The 16,512-nt window shown below is 48.2% G+C and overlaps 1 protein-coding gene across 8 annotated transcripts in view; it reads right to left on the reverse strand.

Moving 5' to 3' along the window:
• The window catches only part of BPTF (bromodomain PHD finger transcription factor), a 155,999-nt gene that overhangs the window by 84,219 nt on the left and 55,268 nt on the right, over positions 1-16,512 (reverse strand). For 6 of the 8 annotated variants that reach the window (XM_030208443.1, XM_030208440.1, XM_030208437.1 and 3 more), the window contains exons 5-6: positions 15,887-16,072; positions 14,977-15,168 (exon numbers count right to left, since the gene is read on the reverse strand). In XM_030208443.1, coding sequence (XP_030064303.1) covers positions 14,977-15,168; positions 15,887-16,072 — 378 coding nt within the window. The remainder of the gene's footprint in view (positions 1-14,976; positions 15,169-15,886; positions 16,073-16,512) is intronic. The other 2 variants (XM_030208438.1, XM_030208442.1) reach the window with 2 other exon arrangements.

Genomic DNA, 16,512 nt, shown 5'->3' on the forward strand with positions numbered 1-16,512 from the left:
TATGGGTTATGTCCTGTATATAGCAAGACAGAATTGGATGTGCTTGGAAGGGCTTCAACGGCAACGCCAGGAGTTGGCTAAGACGACAATGCCAGACAGACCTCTATATCCCGTATATGGCAAGACAGATCAGGATGGGCTGAAGTGGGATTTGATGGCAACTCCAGTAATTGGGAAACAGGGTCAGTGCAGGGCGAGGATGGATCAAGTGCAATTATGCATATTTTATACCACATTCATATCATATCAGTTCAGGTCCCGTATATCTCAGTGAGAGAGGGGAAGAAATCATATTGTGGAACTTAGCAAGTAAAATGTTGTAGCACTACTATTAGATTGTTGGTTCAATAACAATTTTGTAATGAATGTGACGGGCAGACAGGATGGACCATGCAGGTCTTTATCTGCTGTCACTTAATATGCTACTACGTAATCTACACATTTATGATAGCTTGAGTGCTAACACATTGAAAGATGTAGCAAAATTTAACAGGTGCTTAAAGGTGAAATTAGGCCTTACCTGCTAATTTTCTTTCCTCTAGACCCTCCAGACCGGTCAAGACGCTTGGGTTATGCATGCCTACCAGCAGAGGGAGACTGAGAAAACTAACTTCAAACTGAGTACATATAACCTGTGCTAGCCCTCTATCTCCAGTATACAGTTAGCAAAGCAGAGAAACACATCCCTGTAACAGTAACTCCGAAACTAATAAAACCCCTGTACCTGGAAAACTAATAGGTAAACACCAACAGTGTGCTTAAACAGATGAAACGCTCAGGCGTCCCACTCTGCAGAACATTAGAGTCAAAGAAAATGTCTCCGACCATACTGAATATCAAATGAACAGACATAGCAGAACACGGCTCAAAATACTTCTGATAACTGACCCGGCTGAAAATTACTTTTGCTGAATTACTTCTGATACGAACCAGGGTGGGCTCTTGACCGGTCTGGAGGGTCTAGAGGAAAGAAAATTAGCAGGTAAGGCCTAATTTCACCTTCCTCAGCAACCCTCCAGACCGGTCAAGACGCTTGGGAAGTACCAAAGCAGTAGACACATTAAGGGTGGGACCCACGAAAAGCAGAAGACAACACAGCCGCTCCAAACCGAGCATCCTCTTTTGCCTGCACATCAATTCTATAATGCTTTACAAAAGAATGAATGGACGACCACACCGCCGCCTTACAAATGTCCTGAGGGGGAATAAAACTACTTTCCGCCCAAGAGGCGGCTACCCCCCGAGTAGAGTGTGCCTTCAGTACCGAGGGAACTGCCCGACGTTTCAACAAATACGCCGAGGCAATAGTCTCCTTTAACCATCTAGCCAAAGTGGCCTTGGAAGCCGCTTCCCCCTTTCTGGGACCTCCATACAGAATGAACAAACGATCCGACGCTCGGAAGTCCTGCGTTCTGCTCAAATACGACCGCAAAATGCGTCGAACATCTAACTTAGCCAAACGGCGTTGAGAGAGATCACCCGACCTATCCCCCAACACTGGTAACGAAATCACCTGATTAACATGAAAGGAGGATACCACCTTAGGAACAAACGAAGGAACTGTCCGCAAAGTCACTTTCTCCTTAGCCAAGGAGAGAAAAGGCTCTCTACAAGACAAAGCCTGTAGCTCCGAAATTCTACGCGCCGAAGCAATGGCCACCAGAAACACTGTCTTTAACGTAAGATCTTTACACGAGATGGACGCCAACGGTTCAAACGGAGGACCCACCAGAGCCTCCAACACCAAATTCAAATCCCAAGGCGGAACCGTCGGCCGACGAGGTGGACGAAGCAACTTGACAGCTTTCAAGAACCGCCCCACGTCCGGCGAAGCCGCCAAGGAAATCCCCTGAATCTTTCCACGGAAACAAGACAACGCTGAAACCTGCACTTTCAGGGAAGAGAGCGAGAGCCCCCTGTCCAGACCGTCCTGCAGGAACTCCAAAACTTCCGCGATGGAAACCCGTAGAGGAACATACTGCCGCTCTTGACACCAGTTCTCAAAAATGCGCCACACCCGCACATAAGCCAAAGAAGTAGACCTCTTACGAGAACGCAGCATGGTATCAATTACCCTGGCTGAAAAACCTTTCTTCCTTAATCTGAGCCTCTCAAGAGCCAGGCCGTAAGCGAGAATGGAGCAGGGTCGGCCATCTCGATCGGCCCCTGAACCAATCTCACCCTGGAGCCCAACGGAATGGGATCCTGCACCAATAACCGAACCAGGTCTCCGTACCACGGACGTCGAGGCCAATTGGGCGCAATCAGAACCACTAGACCTGCATGGTGCCCGATCCGCTGCACCACGCGGCCCACCAGCGGCCATGGCGGAAATACATAAAGCAACTGCTGAGTCGGCCACGGGAGCACTAACGCGTCGATGCCCTCGGCCCGAGGATCTCTTCGACGACTGAAGAAGCGAGGGGCCTGAGCGTTGTCGGCCGATGCCATGAGATCCAGCACCGGCCGCCCCCATGCCAACACCAGTCGATTGAACACTGAGGGATGGAGGGACCACTCTCCGGGGTCTAACGTGTGTCTGCTTAGGAAATCCGCGCTCACGTTGTCCACCCCTGCCACGTGGCCCGCCGAGATGCTCTGCAGATGAGCTTCTGCCCACAACATTAACTCCGCCGCCTCCACAGCTAACGCTTGGCTCTTCGTTCCCCCCTGCCGATTTACATAAGCGACGGCCGTGGCATTGTCGGAAAGAACCCTGACTGCCTTGCCTTCTATCAGGCTGTGAAAGGACCGAAGAGCCAACCGAATTGCTCGAGTCTCCAGGCGATTGATGGACCACGATGCTTCCTCCACCGTCCAAAGTCCTTGAGCTACCTGCCCCAGGCAATGCGCTCCCCAGCCCGAGAGACTCGCATCCGTGGTCAGAACCGTCCAAGTGGGAGAGTCCAGCGGCATTCCTTTCACCAGATTCAGAGAGTGTAGCCACCAGCGAAGGCTGCGAAGGGCAACCCCCGACAGAGGGAACCTCTCCTCCAGGTCCTGAGACTGAGGGGACCAACGAGACAACAAGGCTCTCTGTAACTCTCTCATATGGGCCCTGGCCCAAGGAACCACCTCTATTGTTGCTGCCATCAGACCCAACACCTGAAGATACGCCCGAGCCGAAGGCGCTCTCTGTGCTCGGAGCCGCCTGATCTGTCCCTGCAGCTTGGAGATGCGAGGAGCTGTCAAAAACACCCGGCCCTTCTTCGTGTCGAAGCGAACTCCCAGATACTCCAGAGACTGGGAAGGCACCAGGTGACACTTTGCCAGATTGACCACCCAACCGAGCGACTGCAAGAAGGTCACCACACGGCCGGTGGCCTCCTCGCTCTCTGACCTTGATTTGGCCCGAATCAACCAGTCGTCCAGATATGGATGCACCAAAATGCCCTGCAAGCGCAGCGCCGCCGCCACCACAACCATCACCTTGGAGAAGGTGCGAGGCGCAGTCGCCAGACCGAAAGGTAGTGCACAAAACTGAAAATGCCTCCCTAAGACCACAAAGCGAAGAAAACGCTGGTGCGCCTCTAGGATGGGAATGTGTAAGTAAGCCTCTGTCAGGTCCAGAGACGTCAGAAACTCTCCTTCTTGCACCGCTACAATCACTGAGCGCAAAGTCTCCATCCGAAAGGAGGGAACCTTTAGGGCCGCATTGACCTTTTTGAGGTCTAAAATGGGCCGGAAGGCACCTTCTTCCTTCTTGGGCACCACGAAATAAATGGAGTAACAGCCCGTACCTCTTTCTAACCTGGGGACCGGTACCACCGCCCCTAAACCGATGAGACGCGACAGAGTGTCCCTTATTGCTCTCGCCTTGCCTCTTGAATGACAGGGAGACACGAGAAAGAAGTCGGAGAGGGGACTGTCGAATTCTAGGGCGTACCCGTCTCGCACTATCTGCAGTACCCACTGGTCTGACGTGATATGGACCCACCTCTGGTAAAACAAGCGTAAGCGAGCCCCCACGCGAACCAGAGGCTGGGTCCCCAAACCATCATTGAGACACACGGGACGTACCGGACGCTCCCGAAGAGGAGCCTCGCCCCCCGCGACGGCCACCTCGAAAGGACTGGGTTCTCTGGAAAAACCGACCCCTAGTCCCCCCAGAAGACCTACCGGGTCGATACCGCCGAGCCTCCTGAAAACGCCCCCGTCCTGCTGCCCCCTTAGACACCTTGGGACGAAGCTCAGGAAGCCGAGGCGCCTTAGCATCACCAAGACCCTTCACCAATTTATCCAATTCCTCCCCGAAAAGCAAAGAGCCTCTAAAGGGGAGGGAACAAAGTTTAGTCTTGGAAGTGGCATCAGCCACCCAGCCCCGCAACCACAGGGCCCGCCGAGCCGCCACGGCAAAAGTCATGTTCTTAGCCGATGCCCTCAACAAATCATACAGTGCATCCGCCAAGAACGACGACCCCATCTCCAACTTGGCCAGATCTTGAACCAGAGAAGCCCTATCAGCCTGCGGGCCATCCAGGAGCCTCTCCGCCCAACGAAAACAAGCCCGCGCCACCAGACCTCCACAAACAGACGCTTGCAGCGCCAAGGCAGACAGATCAAAACTCCGCTTTAGGAAGGTCTCCAATTTCCTATCCTGAGGGTCCCGCAACGCGGCCCCCCCATCCACTGGAATAGCAGTAGCCTTAGTCACTGCCGTAACCACGGCATCCACCGTCGGAGGCCTGAGAGACTCTCTGTCCTCCTGAGGAAGGGGATAGAGCTTGGCCATAGCCCGAGCTACCTTACACTGAGCCTCCGGCGACTGCCACTCCTGCGAGATCATATCTCTCAAGTCCGCATTCATAGGAAAGGAGCGAGAGACCCGCCTGATCCCCTTAACCAAAGGATCCACCTGCTTCCCATCCCCAATGGGAGCTGCCGCAGAATCAAACCTTAAAGTGGCAGACACCTGCTCAATGAGTTCCGACAATTCATCCCTGTGAAAAATTCTAACCACCGAGGGGTCCTCCCCCGGCAAAGCCAGGTCCCCATCCTGCCCTGCCACCGACCCCTCTTCCTCTTCCAGGGGGCTAAAATCACCCTCCGAGTCTGCAGGAGAAAAGACCTCTACATCTTCAGAGCACTCCACTCGCGGTCTTTTAGCGGTAGCCCCCCCCAACCTTGGACTAAGGGACTCCGCACCCGATGGGCCCGCCTTCCAAGCCTGAAACAAACTCCAAACAAACTCTGGAGGGAACCCCATGCTGCCCGAGGCTTCCCCCCCAGCGGGACTCGAAATCGGGAAAGGCTGCGGTCCCACGACCGTCTCAGCACCCAAAAGACCCGAATCCAAGATGGCGGCGGTTCCCGCCAAAATCGGGACCGCCGTTGAAGCGCCAAACTGAGCCGCACCACCCTCCTGCGCTCCCGCAGAAGGAATCTCCGCTGCTAACACCGGAGGCGCGGGAGATGAGGCCTTGGGCTCTCCACAAAAGCGGCAGGGACCGCCAGCCGCTTCAACACCCCGACGCGCGCACAGCCGGCAACGAAGAAACTTCCCCGACATACTCGCGCCTCTTAAACAGCTGATTACTACCGGCGAAGTAAAAATCAAGAAATAACACTCACCGGCGCTGAATCACTGGCCCAGCTCTCCCAGACCGGCTGAACAACTCCGGAAACCCCGGAGTGCAGCTGCTGCAGCTCTCCACACGAGGTGTTTTTTGTTGTTTTTTTTTTTTTTTTTTAACTTTATTTGAGCCCTGCTGCTATAATCTGAATGGCACTCAAGGCTGCAGGATTAACACTGCAGCCGAGGCACAAAGCTGCCCAAAACGGGAGAGCCAGTCGGGGGAGGGACCCGGCCACCCGGGTGTGACACCCCAGAGGGGACAATGGTAGGCCCCACCGGACCTACCAACCCCTTGCACACCACAGAGTTCCAGGCACAGGGATCAACTGATCTTTCACCAACTTCTCCTTAGAAACAACTGAAAATAAACTAGTCTCACAAAATGGACCTAAATCCTGCCAGACCGGACAAGCTGCACAGCTGCATGTCTACCCTCTGCTGAGACTGAGAAAATACTGGAGATAGAGGGCTAGCACAGGTTATATGTACTCAGTTTGAAGTTAGTTTTCTCAGTCTCCCTCTGCTGGTAGGCATGCATAACCCAAGCGTCTTGACCGGTCTGGAGGGTTGCTGAGGAATGGTGGCTTTCAGGTGTTTGGTGGAAAACAGTCTGGTGTTGAACCAACAGAACATAAGTACATAAGAGTAGCCATACTGGGTCAGACCAATCTAGCCCTGTATCCTGTTTCTAACAGTGGCCAAGCCAGGTCACAAGAACCTGGCAGAAACCCAAATTGTGGCAACATTCCATGCTACCAATCCTAGGACATGCAGTTGCTTCTCCATATCTGTCTCAATAACAGACTAGGACTTTTCCTCTAGGAGCTTGTCCAAACCTTTTTTTTTAATTGAAAAATTGAAAGTTATAACATCCCTCATCCAAACGTACTTTGCTCAATTACAACCAATATGATAGAGACCATCCTCTAAACCTAATACAAAATCTAACTGAATCTCAACCCTCCATCCTGCCAAACCTTTTTTAAACCCAGATACAATAACTACTGTTACTACATTCTCCAGAAAAAAGATCCAGAGCTTAACTATTTGTTGAGTGAAAAAAATATTTCCTCCTATTTGTTTTAAAAGTATTTCCATGCAACTTCCTTGAGTGCTCCCTAGTCTTTTACTTTTGGAATGAGTAAAAAATCAATTTACTTCTACTCATTCTACATCACTCAGGATTTTGTAGACCTCAATCGTATCTCCCCTCAGCTGTCTCTTTTCCAAGCAGAAGAGCCCTATCCTCTTTAGCTTTTCCTCATACGAGAGGAGTTCCATCCCCTTTATCATTTTGGACGCTCTTCTTTGAACCTTTTCTAACCGCTATATCTTTTTTGAATATGGCGACCAGAACTGAATGCAATACTCAAGGTGTAATCACACCATGGAGCGATACAGAGCCTTATTCACCACCCCTTTCCTAATAATTCCTAGCATCCTGTTTGCTTTTTTGGCCGCCGCCACAGAAAATTTCAACATATTATCTACAACACCTAGATCTTTTTCTTGAGTGCTGAACCCCAAGGTGGACCCTAGCATCAGGTAACTATGATTCGGATTATTCTTTCTAATGTGCATCACCTTGCATTTGTCCACATTAAATTTCATCTGCCATTTGGATGCCCAGTCTTCCAATTTCCTAAGGTCTTCCTGCAATATTTAATAGTCCGCTTGTGTTTTAACAACCTTGAATAGTTTTGTATCATCTGCAAATTTAATCACCTCACGTGTCGTTCCGATTTCCATATCATTTACAGATATGTTAAATAGCACCGGTCCCAGTACAGATCCCTGTGGCACTCCACTGTTTACCCTCCTCTATTGAGAGAAATGACCATTTAACCCTACCCTCTGTTTTCTGTCCAACAACAAATTCCTAATTCACACCAGTACCTTGCCTCCTATCCCATGACTCTTTAATTTTCTTTGGAGTCTCTCATGAGGACTTCCCTTGGTTGAACCCATGACTAATGTGCTATGGTCTGGAAGACCAGCTGTGAGCTATATGGCTCTAGAAATATGATTAACGGATGGGGTGATTCAGACAAACCAGAAGTGAAGGGAAATGAGAAGGTTCTAGCCTATTATTTTATGCTGTACCGAGCTTGTTTACTCATTTTTGTATCTGAATATGTTGTGAACCATCTTGCATTTCTCAAGGGAGACAACATACAAATGTGTACCCTACATAGCTTTAAAAATTAATAATAGAAACATGGAGCAAGAAAGAGTAATGTTAAGCTATTAAAATAAAATGAGATCAAAGAAAACCAACAAGTGAAATGTTGGGTCAGAGAAAGCTTCCATTAAGCCCTGCATCCTGTCTCTGACAGCAGCAAATCAAGGTAACAAATAGCCAAACAGCAGATCCAGTCCCTATAGCTCATGCTGAAGGATGAGTGGTGGCTAACAGCTTTATGGACTTTTTGGCTAGGATCTTGCCCATACCCCTTTTTAACCTAAGAATGTTAGTTGACAATCTCATATCCTCCAGCAACAAGTTCCACGGATTGGTAGTATATTTGTTTTATAACCTTATTACTTTTATGGTGTGACTCCTAGCTCTAACTGAAGGAAGTAAATGACTGTTCCTTGTTTACATGTTCCCCTCACTCATGGCTTTACATATAAGGTCTTTGTTTTATGAACAGTATTCCCTAGTGGTACATAGCTTGTAGCAAAAGATTATAATTTCAGGAAAAAGTTTTAAAAAATGTGGTTGTTCATATTGCCTAAGCAAGCATAATCTTTAACTTAGGAAACGTATCTATAATATGGTATGCTGTATTATTCTACTCTATACTAATTGATACTTTGCTTTGGGATCCTAGGATCAAAGCGAGTATCTAAAAATAAGTTAAATTATAAACCTCCGTCATATCCTATTTCAGTCTCCTCTTCTCCAAGCCAAAAAGCCCCATAAGCAGTAAAAACTATGCTCGACCACCTAAATTTTCTGTTCAGAAGAGCATACCCCACTGACCCAACATAAAAATACCGGTCACTTGCGACACAACATAACCAAAGACTGCAACGGACATTCCTGACTCTTCTTCCCCCTTTCCCTCTCTAAGTTCCCCCAACTATTTCCTACCATACTTATACCTCATTATACCACAATATCACTTTATATTCATTCATACTATGTATTTGTTCAAACAGTAATCAGCTAACACCGTTAACGGTTATATGTAAGCCACATTGAGCCTGCAAAAAGGTGGGAAAATGTGGGATACAAATGTAACAAATAAAAAAATAAAAATAACCTATTTATCCTTTTATGGAGAAGCCTTTCCATCTCCTTTTCTCTGAAGCATTTCTAGTTCCACTATACCATTTTTGAGATGTAGCAACTACAACTGCACGCAACTCTCCATGTATGATGTTTACTACTCAATTACTTCCAGGTTATTTAATTTCCTATATTTTACTCAAGAGTGGTCAGGACCCAAAATCATAAATATTAGAGTTGGAATACTTATAACAAATCCTCAAGAGTCCCTTGCCAAAGCTGGTCAATTACAACCAGCTCTAATGACTTTAGAAAAACAAGAGAAGCTACTTTGAAAAGGGCAGCCCCCTGCTGCTAGGCCACCGAGAACGAAAAATTATGTCTTACTTGATCATTTTCTTTCCTTTAGTTGCAGCAGATGAATCCAGAGGCCTGTGGATTGTGTCCATCTACCAGCAAGTGGAGACAGAGAGCACTGATTTGCATATAGGACATGATGCTGCCTGGAGTCAGTGTAACTTTGACAAAGCAAAGGATAGAAACCCCTCACAGACATGCTTCTCAGGTACCAATGAAAAATTAAACATCTAGAAAAAAGAAGAAATACAAAGGAAACAATCCCCTCCCCCTGAAACCCTGCAGCAAAACCCTGCGCAGGACAGAAACCTTCTACCAAAACTGAACAAGCAGACCAATAGGGTGGGACTATGGATTCATCTGTTGCGACTAAAGGAAAGAAAATCATCATCAGGTAAGACAATTTTTCTTCCCTTAGCGTCAGCAGCAGATGAAGCCAGAGACCTGTGAGATGCAGCAGAGCAGTATCTAAACAGGGTTAGCAGAAGAAAGCCTGGCAGCAAGAACCACAGAGCCAAAAGCAGAATCCACCCTGGCTGCTGGGCTTGATGGACCTTTGGTCTTTCCCAGTATGGCAATACTTATGTACTTATGAAATGGCTATACAATAATGACTGACAAAGGTGTACAGAGGACCACTTAGATACTCGACAAATTTCTTCCAAATTTTCAACACGAGTCTACACCCAGGAAGACGCCAACGCCCGTGTAGAATGAGCCTTTATTTGCCCCAGAGGGTAACGGCCAGCCAAGATATAGGCCGCCAAGATAGCTTCTTGCAACCACTGGGCTTCAGTGTGGCCTGACCTTTCTGCGGTCCCATGAAAAGTACAAAGAGATGATCCGATCAACGAAAGCTGTTAGTAACCTCCAAGTAACGAATCAGAGTACAGCACACATCCAGATAGCGTATGTGGTGAAATTCCCGCGGATATTGATCCACGCCATTACGCCAAAGGAAGGTAGGAACAACGGCCGATTAAGGTGAAAGGTGGAAACCACCTTCAGGAGAAACGAAGGAACAGTCCGAACTGTCTCCCCTGCTTCTGAAAAACGAAGGAAGGGGTCTCTACAAGGGAGCGTCTGAAGCTCAGATACCCTGTGGGCTGAAGAAATGGCCACTAGAAAAATTACCTTAACAGTGACATCTTTCACTGAGGCCAAGCATAGTAGCTCGAATAAAGTGCTTGTAGAACCAGATTCAAGTTCCAACTAGGATAAGGCCGAATAAGCGGAAGCCTAAGACGTGTGACTCCTTTAAGGAAACGGACTACACCCAGATAAGAAGCCAGAGGAAGCTGAGCCACGCGACAGTGATAACAGGCAACAGCAGTGACATGCACTCTCAGCAAGGTGGCAGCTAAACCCTTCTGTAACCCAGACTGAAGAATGCGGCAATGAAATCTGAAAGGGCGAAACGGCCCATTCAGAGCACCAATGCGACAGACCCGCACGTAAGCTGCAGAGGTAGATTGCTTCTTAGCCTGGAGCAGCGTAGTGACAACAGAACCCAAATAACCTCTCTTCCTCAACTTCGCCCACCATAAGACCAAAGTGGGAGGGATCCTTCATGAGAACTGGCTCCTGCCGCAGAAGATCTGAGGACAGAGGGAGGCAGAACGGTTTGTCCACCAATAGCCTGATGAGATCCCCAACCCCAGTCGTCTGGGCCAATCAGAAGCCATGAGTACCACACAGTTCAGATGATCTTGAACTCGACGCAGAACCCTGCCAATCAATGGCCATGGGGGAAAGACAAAGAACATCTGCTGGCCATGGCTGCAGAAGAGCATCCAGTCCGTCCGTGTCATGCCCCCTTCTTCTGCTGAAGAACTGAGGAGCCTTGGCATTGGTGCATGTCGCCATTAAGATCTTTGCATGAGTCCCCCAGCGTTGGACAATCAAGTGAAAGGCCATTGGTGAAAGTTCCCATTCTCCCAGATCTAGAGTACTGCAGCCTGCACATTGTCCACCCCAGCAATGTGTGCTGCGGACAGCTACTGAAAATTCTTCTCCGCCCAAGTCAGGAGCAAGTCTGCCTCTTCCATCAACAGAGGACTGCGAGGGCCACTGCTGTCATGTCCGAGAGGACCCATACCAGTTTCCCCTGAAGCAGATCCTGAAAGGCCAGCGGTGCCTTGCGAATCGCCCGAAGCTCCAATCGACTGATGGATCAAAGCACCTGTTTCACAGACCACAGTCCCTGTCTGTAACGGGAGAGGCAATGCGTTCCCCATCTTGTCAGACTGGCATCAGTTATCAGTACCGTCCAGACAGGACTGGACCCACCAGTGCAGACTGCAGCGTGCCAACTGTTCCCAAAGTAGACTTCTCTCGTAATCCTCTGAAACAGGGGACTGTTGTAGAGGCCGCATGTGAACTCGGGCCCACAAGACCACCTCCAGGGTCACTCTCATGGACCCCAAAACCTGGGTATAATCCAACACCCTGGGAACAGGATTCCAGAATAGGAGTTAAATTTGGCGCTGAAGCTTGAGCCTGCCTCTACCAGCGCAGAAAAAACTTGGCCCTGGGCTGTGTCAAACAGCACTCCCAGGTATTCCAGGGTCTGAGTTGGGACGAGGTGACTCTTGGGCACACTGATCACCCAGCTTAGGGACTGGAGAAGGGAGACCACTTGAGAAGTGGCCCACAAACTGTCCTGGATTGAGGCGGAACGAATTAGCTAGTCATCCAAATAGAGATGGACTCAAATTCCTTCCTGCTGCAAAGCGGCTGCCACCACTACCATGACCTTTGAAAACATGCATGGAGCCGTGGCGAGGCCAAAGAGAAGGGCCTGAAACTGAAAATTTAGACCCAGAATTGCGAAGCATAAAAACTTCTGATGAGGAGGCCAGATGGGAATATGCAAGTAGGCCTCTAAGATCCAATGATGTCAGAAATTCCCCCAGCTGAACTGCAGCGATGATCAAGCGTACGGTTTCGATGCAAAAATGATGCACCCACAGAGACCTGTTTACTCGATGAAGGTCTAAGATTGAACAAAAAGAGCTGCCCTTCCTGGGGCCGAAAAATATATAGGAGTAACATCCTTTACCACGCTCCAGCAAAGGAACAGGAACCACTGCCCCCAGATGATTGGAGCTGCAGCAGAGTGGAAGAGACGGCTTGCCGCTTTTGAGGAGTAGCACACAGGCAAGCCAAGAAAAAAATCTGTGACGGGACAGGAAAATTTGAGCTTGTAATCATCTTGAACAAGGTCTAAGATCCATAGGCCTGTCGTCAGTTTGGCCTGTTCCTCATAAAAGTGGGACAACTGCTCCCCTACAGGAACCAAGGATTAGGCCAGCGCCCCATCATTGGGCAGGCCAGGAAGCAGGAAAGGACTTGCCAGTGCTCCCAGAAGAGCACTTACACTGTCGAGAAGACTTTCATGGTTGGTATCGAGACTTGGGCGTGCTAGAAGGGCGACCAAGAATATATCTCAGAGTCACGAAAACTATGCTGCTGCTGCTGAGAAGGACAAGACGACTGAGATTTGTCTTCCAGCAGGCGCTTAGAATCCCCCATGTCTTTGACCAGCCTCTCCAAATCCTCCCTAAAGAGGAGTTTACCTTTAAAAGGTAACTCGACCAAATGTTGCTTAGACCCTGCATCCGCAGCCCAGTGGTGCAACCTCAACAACCAACATCCCAAAGTAACCAAAGCCATTTGCCTGGCCAAAGCTCTTACCATATCATACGTGTCTGCCAAATAAGGCGACCCTATTTCCAAATCAGGAAACTCTGAGGATGGCTGAGTTCCTGAGTCCAACAGGGCATCAGCTGCCTGTTGTACTCACGAAATGGAAGCATGGGCAGATTGGGCCAACAGATGGCCGCCTGCAAAGACAAGGCAGACACCTCAAAGGACACCTTCAAGACGGATTCCAGCTTCCAGTCTTGTACATCCTTGAGGGCAATGACACCTTCCAACGGCAGGGTAGTCTTCTTAAGTCACAACTGCTACCAAGGCATCCACGCTAGGTAAGTGTAAGCAGTCCAACTCCTCCTAAGTGGGTAAAGACGAGCCATGGTCTTCGCTACACGGAGGTTTGCATCAGGCGTGGCCCACTGCACAGTATAAATAAGTTCATGAATAGCTTCATGAACCGGAAAAGCCCTAGGGGGCTTCTTAGTGTTGGCCATTTTAGGGTTAGCAGCAGATGTGGACTGCATCTTAGGAAAAGAATTATTCAAAGCCTACAAGGCTTTGGATATAAGGGAGGGCAACTCCTCCCGATGAAAAACCCATACTGCCATGGTATCATCTGTCTCCAAAGTCTGAAGGTATGGATCCTGTAGCCCTTCCGAGTCTGCTGCTGCTAAGGATGCCAACCCCTCCCCCCCCCCCCCCCCGTCAGAAGGGGCAGGAGAGCCAGGGGTGTCTAAATCCCCCTCAGACTCTGACCTCCAACACCCCCCGGCTTCAATGCAGGGGGCATTGTCTCTGTAGCGCCGGAGTCCAAAGGAAGAACAGGCTCCGTGACTGCAGACGGACTGCTTTAGCAAAAAAGTACGATGCATCTATAAGACAAACTCCGGAGAGAAAGGAAAGGCCATTTCTCCCCCCAGCAGCCAGAGTAGCTAGCAGCAGCGGCGACAGCAACTGCTATTGAAGAAGAAAGCGCTGCAATAAACTTGGGAACCGTTCCCTACCTGGACAAAATGGCCACCGTGTCTTCAGTGTGAGGAGAAGAGCGTGATTCCTGCACGTGGGAAACCCTCACTTTCACCTTGCTGTCAGCACCATCTAAGGCCTCGGAGCCCAAACACCCCGCAGAGCACAGGCTGGACACTGCTCGCCACTTCCTACAGCGGGAGCAGCGTTTCACTAACTCTACAGCCATAAGACAGCCTGCAAATAGTGGTCTGCTAGATCCTGCTTCCTGTGTCCCTCTGTTTATCTCTTTTTTTTTTTTTTAAACTGAAGAAAAGAAGGGAAAATAAACTCACCACCAGAGCCTGAAGAAAGAAGGAATCCCACCAACGCAGCTAATAAAGCTGCAGGAAGCTCTCTCTCCCTGAACAGCCAAAGCTCCTCTATATATTTTTTTTTTTTTTGGAAACTAGAGGCAGAGTTGATGAAGGCAGGGCTGGCAAAGAAATTTACGGAAATGAGAACACAGGGTGGGGAGGGACCTGGAGTGACCAGGTGTACCCCCCCTGAAGCTGGTGCCATTCAGCCAGAACACCCTCTACTGAACTAGCCAAGCCAGAACAGGAGTCACCACAAATGAAGCAAGGAGCCTGTAAGGCACATCCGTCCACCTGCTGGAGGTAGAGAATACTGACTGGTCAGGCAGCGCCACGTCCTATATGCACAGGGCAAATCAGTGCTCTAGCTCCACCTACTGGTAAACAGACACAACTGACAGGTTTCTGGATTCATCTACTGTGACGCTAAGGAAAGAGCCACTGTCAATGGGCAGCCATCCTTCCGTCCAGTGGTGAAAAGTGATTCCCAAAAAGAGGGGGAGGAAACAAATAGGAGCAGGCTGGAGGCATGAGATAAGTGCAAGTATAATTAGCAGCACAAATAAAAGTTCATGGGGAGAAAATGAGAGAGGCTGGAGAAAGTAAGGGGATGGGAAGAAAATCTAACAAAATAGTAAAAAGGAGTTAGGGTTCATGTATGCTTAACGTTTAGGGTTAAGGCATTCGATTCGCGTACAACAGACACAGGCTCACCTTTTTACATTGTGCCCTAAAACATGGAAACAGCAAAACATAACTGCGACGTGCAAACCATATAAGCATTTCAAAACATTGTGAATACTTTAAATATTATCTATTGATGTTATCACCTGACTCCTCCTGACTGAAGGTCGATGCCTGTGATCCTCTCTCTGCATTTTCAATTTCATCCAACATTTTATTCGCTTCATTCAGAGTAAAAATCTGTACACTGAAAGCAGTGTTGCTATTCTCATCGCTGGCTTGAGGAGTGGCATCTCTATTGTTTGTACTGCTGCTGGAGATCAGATCCATCATTTCTTCTTTAAAATATAAATAATTTCTCTTTAGACACTGAACTTTAACAGATGAAAGTTTAAATATACCAACTTCCTGGTTGACAACCCCCAGCTCATGGCATCCCAAATCCTACCACCCAACACATTTCTGTAGTCACACTTTGCTACAATGAAGCCAAAGAAGCTGGCACAAACTACATATGATCATGTACCTGAACATATATTCATGGGGGATTTTTTTAGGCCAGTTCATTTGTTTAAGAAGCATATTGGCTTGCCTCAAAATGTATTCTTCGTTTTTGTTAGGTTTGGGGATCTAATCAAAACTTTAATTAAAAAAAACTAAGCAGAATCCATAAAAAAAACCTCCCAGATCAAATACATTTCTTTATCAGTAAATAAATGTCATGTTAGTAAAGTATCTAAATATGGTCTTGTTAAATCTCAAGCATTATTAGGGTCAGAAAGCATACTCATACCTGCATTATGTACTGAAGCAATCATGATTTGGGGTAAAATGCAATGCAATGTGCGTTTTAAAGACAGAATGAAATGAATACAAGCAAGACTGAACAATGGAGCAGCACAAAAATCACCGCAGACGTCTAAATATTAGATGGCATGCAGCAGCACAGGATGGCTCTGCAACAGGCATATAGCATCACAGTGAGTTCACAACTATGATATATTAAACTGTGAAAGGCTCCCCAAATGACAGAGGCGTTGTTATTTTCCTCTGTACCTGCTACATCCTGGGGCAGCTGGGAAGCCTGTTTCTTCTCTGCCACTTTGATGCCATCAGGGGTTTCTGATGGACATCCTGCCGTGTCCTTCCCTTCAGAGGGATTACTTTCTTCTGAAGTAGAATTTGTGCTGCTGCCACTAGTGCTGGATGCCACTGGGGAACATTTCTCTTCCTCTGTAGGTTCTACAGTGAAACGTACAACATGACTTTAACAATGAGCTGGACAGCGTCGCAGCACTGGCACAGACCACAGCAAAGTTTCAGTTCAGAAGCAGAGAGACACATTTAATGCTACTCATTCAATAATAAAATCTGTATAGAAGAAAGTATTACAGAGCCCTGTATAATGGTGATAAAAGTATTTAGGTATCCTGCTGCCCAAAGAGCTTAAAAGAGATAAGGTGACTTTGCCACAGTCATGATAAGTGTCCATGGGAGAAATAATGTGATTTGAATTATGGCTTCCCTAGCTCTTAGTCCATTGCTCTAACCACTATGGCATTCCTAGATCACCTTAGAAACGTAGGTAGAAATCTGCCTTGGTTGCTCTGCAAGGCAGACGGAAAATTAGTTGGGAGATAAGGAATGGAGGCGATCGTGTAGCTGAATGCTACTACTACTAC

Source organism: Microcaecilia unicolor, chromosome 6, assembly GCF_901765095.1.
Source record: "Microcaecilia unicolor chromosome 6, aMicUni1.1, whole genome shotgun sequence".
Taxonomy (NCBI): Eukaryota; Metazoa; Chordata; class Amphibia; order Gymnophiona; family Siphonopidae; genus Microcaecilia; species Microcaecilia unicolor.